The sequence below is a fragment of the Physcomitrium patens genome, chromosome 6 (genome assembly GCF_059467195.1).
Source record: "Physcomitrium patens ecotype Gransden chromosome 6, ASM5946719v1, whole genome shotgun sequence".
Taxonomy (NCBI): Eukaryota; Viridiplantae; Streptophyta; class Bryopsida; order Funariales; family Funariaceae; genus Physcomitrium; species Physcomitrium patens.
The window spans coordinates 5,528,113-5,533,767 of NC_143415.1; the positions used below are offsets into that span (position 1 = coordinate 5,528,113).

At 46.6% G+C, this 5,655-nt stretch overlaps 1 protein-coding gene across 5 annotated transcripts; it reads right to left on the reverse strand.

Annotated features, from left to right (window-relative positions):
* Window positions 1–427: 427 nt before the first annotated feature.
* Window positions 428–5,450, reverse strand: LOC112283323 (uncharacterized). Of its 5 annotated transcripts, none has more exons than XM_024521882.2 (7): window positions 5,316–5,450; window positions 3,056–3,830; window positions 2,366–2,641; window positions 2,102–2,197; window positions 1,879–1,956; window positions 1,622–1,768; window positions 428–1,407 (listed from the first exon to the last, which is right to left on the reverse strand). In XM_024521882.2, exons 2-7 carry the CDS (start codon window positions 3,545–3,547, stop codon window positions 589–591), a joined length of 1,908 nt encoding a protein of 635 aa, XP_024377650.1. In that variant the 5' UTR covers window positions 3,548–3,830; window positions 5,316–5,450; the 3' UTR covers window positions 428–588. The 5 variants fall into 5 exon arrangements, with proteins under 5 accessions (XP_024377650.1, XP_090107171.1, XP_090107174.1 ...); XM_090251045.1 differs by having other exon boundaries at window positions 3,056–3,827; window positions 5,316–5,421; XM_090251048.1 differs by having other exon boundaries at window positions 5,212–5,353.
* Window positions 5,451–5,655: the final 205 nt, after the last annotated feature.

Here is a 5,655-nt window from a genome sequence, read left to right on the forward strand (position 1 = left end):
ACATTGCACTTTTGATGTAATCCATTCAAGTGGATTTCTAATTTCTCTGTACTTACAGTGCACAACGGATGACTAATATTTCGTGCACATGGATAACATATTCTGATTATGACTCCAACATGACAAGTTTATTAATGGCAGTTTACACATAAATTTAGTCGAAGAGTATCTGAATATGCCATAGGCACGTGGATATTTTTACAACTTTTACCAGCAACATTGCTTCACCAGTTCATGTCATTAGAGTACAAACGAAAGAACTGTTCGTTTTAGAAACCAGTTTTATAATTCTTGCCCCACCTGTTTATCTTGTTACATCATCAAGGTTTTAAGTTCGTGCCCAACAATTTAAAAAAACGATTCCTACTTCATTAGCTCTAATTTCTGCCACTCTGCCACCGTCACTTGATTGCACTGAAGTTCCCAGTTTTAAAAAAGTTTGAACTTTTTATTTATTTTTTTTCCATTTTGATAAGCTATGACTTGCCACGCACACGAATCCCTACTTTGTTTCACGGCACCGCCTAATACCTGTGGAATCACATAAACATCCCCAACAATGAAGGCACAGAAGTTATGCTATTTTTTCTATCTGATAGTGGTGTTGAGCTTCAAATCCCTGAGAGGCCCACGTTGGTGGGCGTTGAAGCTGGACCTCGGAGGGGATGGGCCTCTACAGCCAGGAGCTGGAGACTGGCCACATCGCTTCGCAGGACTCACGCCTCGTGAGGCCAACACCTTCTTCGTCGTCGTCGTAGCAGAACCCACAGTCACACCCGCACACAAGTTCTCTGCATTTTCGATGAACACATTGGTACTGCGAGTAGGACTGGGCTTTCGAACGGGAGTTCTGGTGGCTACTCTGTCAACCGAGATCGACCTCCCCCTTTCAAACCTGCTACTTGTTGATACTACGGCTCTGGGAGCTACGCTACTTTTGGGCCCGTCAGTTGAGCGTGCCGGATGCAAAGAAGCGGTCTCAAATTTCTGCCTCACCTGGGGTGATTCACAGGTTGGTCTGGAGGTTGGTCGATGTGGACTAGGAAGTCGGGATGGGGCGTGGACAGTTCTGTCCAGACTAGATGGCTCCGAGACGCGACTCCGTTGCAGGTTTTGTTTTGTCGATGTGCAGAAGTCAGCACAGCGTTTGCTCCCCTCGAGTTGGTCCTTCATGACGCTGCACCTGCAACTCTCTGGAGTGCTACTGTTGGCTATGGGCTGCAAAATTACTGTGTAGCCAAGGTTGTTTGGGGCGCCGAAACCACTGCCCATGTCTAACCACCGGCTTTGCTCAAGGGCATGTCTTTGCTTGACCCCTTCTATTGTTTCTTGAAGCTGCGTCAACTCTGCTTCTAACTTTATAATCTTTAGTTGCGCTGTTTGCGCTTTAGCACGCCATTCTTCCCTCTGTTTAATTAATAAGAAGCAAACCTTCAGTCCCCGGTTAAAATTGCAAGTACACATGCTGATATGTGACTCTGGATGTGCTAAATCTCTACCCAAGAAGACCTATGCGAACTTCAGTATAGTCCGAGTCTTTTATCACCATCGTAAAAGGCGTTAGCGGTTGAAACGATTTGCACATGCCACGAAGTTTTAACCGTATGATTTGGACAGTTACCTCTCGTTGCCTGGCAGTGGCAAGATGTTCGGCGTCGAGAGCGCGCTTTTCCCATCTCAAGCATGCCTGCTGTACAGTTGCCATTTCTACGCTAACATTTTTCAAAACTTCCTGAACCTGTTTCCATTGCTCGGCTTCAGCATTTATCTGCAAAATATTTTTGTCACGTGCTTCAGCCTCATCGAAACTGTCAGAATTTTGAAGACTGATGGATATACTACATTTAGGAGTTCTGAGAAAACGAGAAATCCACACACCTGAGCAAGAATCTCACGGACTGTTTCTTTGGTTTGCTTTTGCTTGGCAAGCTCCTCTTCCAAAATGCAACACTCCTCCTGTTGTATCAGTTACGGCAGTTGTTAGTAATACCCCTGCCACATCTTTCCCATATGTCAGGAACATGAGCATAGCCAATCATATGAGTTATGTCAACAAGTATTAGTTCGAAATTACTTCGACCACAATTCTGCGATGACTTACCGCCTCTTTGAGAAGGCGATAAACTGCATCATTTGCGCTTGCTGACAGAGGACACCTGTCGGATTCGTCCGCTCCATGCTCTTGGTCGACAGATTGCTGATACAATTCAGAGCATGATCAGACGTACGCGGTAAATCCAATATAACTAAATGAACAAGCAAAAATTGCTGGAAAACCTGAATCAGAACTTCGAATGTTGGGCGGAGGGTCAACTGAAGAAAACTACGATGTCATGAAGAATCCAGCTGTGGGTTTAAATCTCACTTGATCACTTTGAAGTGTCTCGGGGTCGCTTTCTTCTGGAGAGCTCGGGTTCGTGTAGGGGAATTGTGATCTCTGCTGCAGCAACTCAATTCTTTTGTGCAAAGCTTCTGCCTGGCTTTCGAGGTCGACGTGTGAACTCATCTTCATTTCTTTCGTGCGCATAGCCGAGTTAGCTTTCAGTCTTCGGAGTCTTTCATCTAGACCGTGACTCTGCCCTTCCTTGGACACTTGTCTGCGAGGAGTGCAAGGTGCTGAAAGTGATTCTCGTCTTCTGTCCTGCAATGTAAAAGATGCAGAATGAGAATCAATATGTACGTGAAAGAAGTAAACTTCGTATACTGGAAATATATTGTTAATGGTAAGATCCACTTATCAGCGAAGGCAGGTGTTCCTGCGTACTACCGTCCAGACGAGCAGAACATGGGTAATCTTTTCTAGTGAGCATCGATGAAAACTAAGTGTAATAAGCATTGGACTCTACTGCAAATTCAACAGATCATGAACAACCTCAATTTACATGACGGATTGCGAATGTTACAGCTCAAGAAGGATAACTAAGTAGAACATTGCCAACTATCAGCCTGAGATACAACAGCAGACGGGTCAACGACAAATATTTACTATACGCGATTGGTAAGTAAACAAATTCCATGCAGAATATTTGAGGGAGAAAGTGTGTGATCTGTTTACAGGCTCAAGGATGGATTCTACAGCAACTCGAAGCGAATGTGCCATTTGGGCGGCGGCCACCATATCTGCGCATCCTTCTTCCCACCGCTGTCTAGCTACCTCTTTCTCCATCCTCAACACATCACATTTGGCCTTCAAGACTGCTGTTTGCTTCCGCCAGCCTTCCTTCCTGCCCTTGCGACCAGGTCTGACCTCTCTGGATACAAAGCCTGACGTGACCTTTGAGCAATTGCTGTCGTTGGGGACCTTCGGCGAGGTAGTTAGTGGGGCCTGATGGGTAGTAATGAACACCTGAATCTCTGGTGCATTCATCTCGAGATGAGACGTATCCACATCAAAATTGCATGACTCCTCGTCCGTGGAGAGGAATCTATGCAGATCATCCTCCCCAATATTCACAGAATCGGAGAGCTCATCTATGGGAACCCACGGGGACATCCCAGAGCCGGTGTCAGCAGACTTATCTTCCAGCTCCTCACAACGAATTCGCATTGCTGCAAATCCTAAGATGCCACAGTCGCCCGATGAATTCGATCGTGTAGTCGTGATCACCTTCTTGCAGAGGTTAGGGTGGGACTCGGACAGGTCAGCAACTATCACTGAAGTATTGGTTCAGGGTCGTTCGAGTAAATTTTCCACCGCCCTAACACAGGTTTCGTACTCTTTCACATTCTTCAGAAGTGGAACGCAAGCCAGAAAACTGACTGGTGTAGGTAGTGGCATTTTCGTGAACCCACTAAATAACTAGTACTCTTACAACCTCGTACGATATCTGCTGCCAAGTGGATCAACAATCCAAATTATTCTAATTAGTCTCATGACAAGCGGCAGCACGATCCTTGAATCTATTCTCATTGTTCCAAGACACTAGGAATCTCCTACAATCAAAAGTACGTTGATCATAGAAGCAAGCCTACGTGTACAAGACGACGAGCAGGTAGTTAAATGCAAATGTTCAAACAATGCTGTGAGGATGTAACACTCATTGCAATTACGCATCCTGAGCTCCCATGGTCACCTAAGATAGACAGGTCAGCGGGACCCACCTAGTATTCAGCCTAAGTTAGATCGACGAGAAGACAGGGAAACTGATAGGCGATACGCTTCAGCCTCAGAAACATTAGAAGATAGATTTCTGTGTTACTGAAGACTCATAGTTAAAAAACATAAATGCAAGAATGCATTCCGCGGTGCATTCGACGTATTGCGTATACGGCGAACGAACAGAGTTCGTGGGTGCGAAAATGTGATTTGAATTCGCACAGTACCAACCGAGATGCGTAAAAGCAACCGTGGCAAACTTTACGCGGGTTATTCCGTAGACGAGGAAAGACGAGGTGTTTCGTATCGAGTAGATGTGCACATCGTTTCAAACTGCAGGCTAAAGAGTACTAGTGTATCAAGACAGGGTCCCAGCAAGGTCCAAAGGCTGCATTAGCAGCGACTGGAGAAGGAAAAAGGGAAGAAACCTGGGCAACGCAAGGAACTATTTTTCCTTTGGGATCTAGGTGGCCCAAACTGGTGAGTCTTGGAAATTTTAGAGCAAACCCCAGATTTCAGAGAGACATTCATATCTTAAGAAGCTACAGCAGTCGCCTAGTAACTTAAGACAGTGCAGAATAGGGACAATTACCCAGAAGTCACAGGGTTGAACATTATGCAGCTGGCGGACTCTTATCTTGTTCGGAAGTGACAGGCATAAACCTTGAAACTACCACAGTAACTGTGGAGCAATTCGAATATGGTTCTCGAAGAAGGAGCCAAGATAAAGAGTGACCAACTTCAACCAATGCAGCGAGCTACCCGGCCCTCTACACAGTACTTACGGACAGAAGAAATGAAAGGAAGGCAGTCGTCATAACTCACACCATTGCTCCAAACTACAGCCCATTCCCCTGTCTTAGAATAGAAAGCGCATCTCTCAGCCCACTCAATAAACCACGGAGCAGCATCAGAACAACGAAGAAAGCCGCCATCTACCTCAACCACTTCCACTTCCTCACAATTACGGACCATCACATGGCAATAAGAGAAACCTGTTTTCTACTTCTTCCAAACTCCAATAAGCATGATGCCAAAATTAAGTTAGTCCAAGCAAACCCTCCTTGCTTTCACTACGAGGACACCTAGGAGTGAAGTAGGTACAAGAGAGGCACCTCCACTGCACAAAAACAAAAACCCACGAGCCGAAAATAGCGCATCGCTGATCGCAACTAAAAACAGACCGCAGGGAAGAATCCGCTCTGTGGAGGAGCCATACCAAAAGGAGGAAAAGAGACGGGAAGTCCTGGGTCCCAGCTGGAGAAGCGGCTGCTGCGTGCGGGAATGAATGAGGCCCTGAAATGGAGGGGATGGGGTTGCGGGGCGATGATGGCGATGCTGAGGGATCATATACCATCACCGTTACGACTCCGTTGCCCTTTGAATTTCGGGGTCGGAGTTGGTTGGTCGGGGACAGGTTGTTGACGGGGCCGTGTCGGTGGCAACGGCTCTTTCCGTGGCTGTGGCGCTCGGGGTCTCGCGACCGCGGCACGACATCGCCGTCGTCGCTGGCAGAGCTGGTTTCAAAATGCTCAACGGTTTGCCTGCTCGCCGCAACT

Coding starts and splice junctions, on each gene's coding strand:
- LOC112283323 (XM_024521882.2), bottom strand. CDS start 3,547: ATGCGAATTCGTTGTGAGGAGCTGGAAGATAAGTCTGCTGACACCGGC. Junction 2,642..3,055: donor TAGAATCCATCCTTGAGCCT/GTAAACAGATCA, acceptor TTTACATTGCAG/GACAGAAGACGAGAATCACT. Junction 1,408..1,621: donor CCACTGCCAGGCAACGAGAG/GTAACTGTCCAA, acceptor TTAATTAAACAG/AGGGAAGAATGGCGTGCTAA.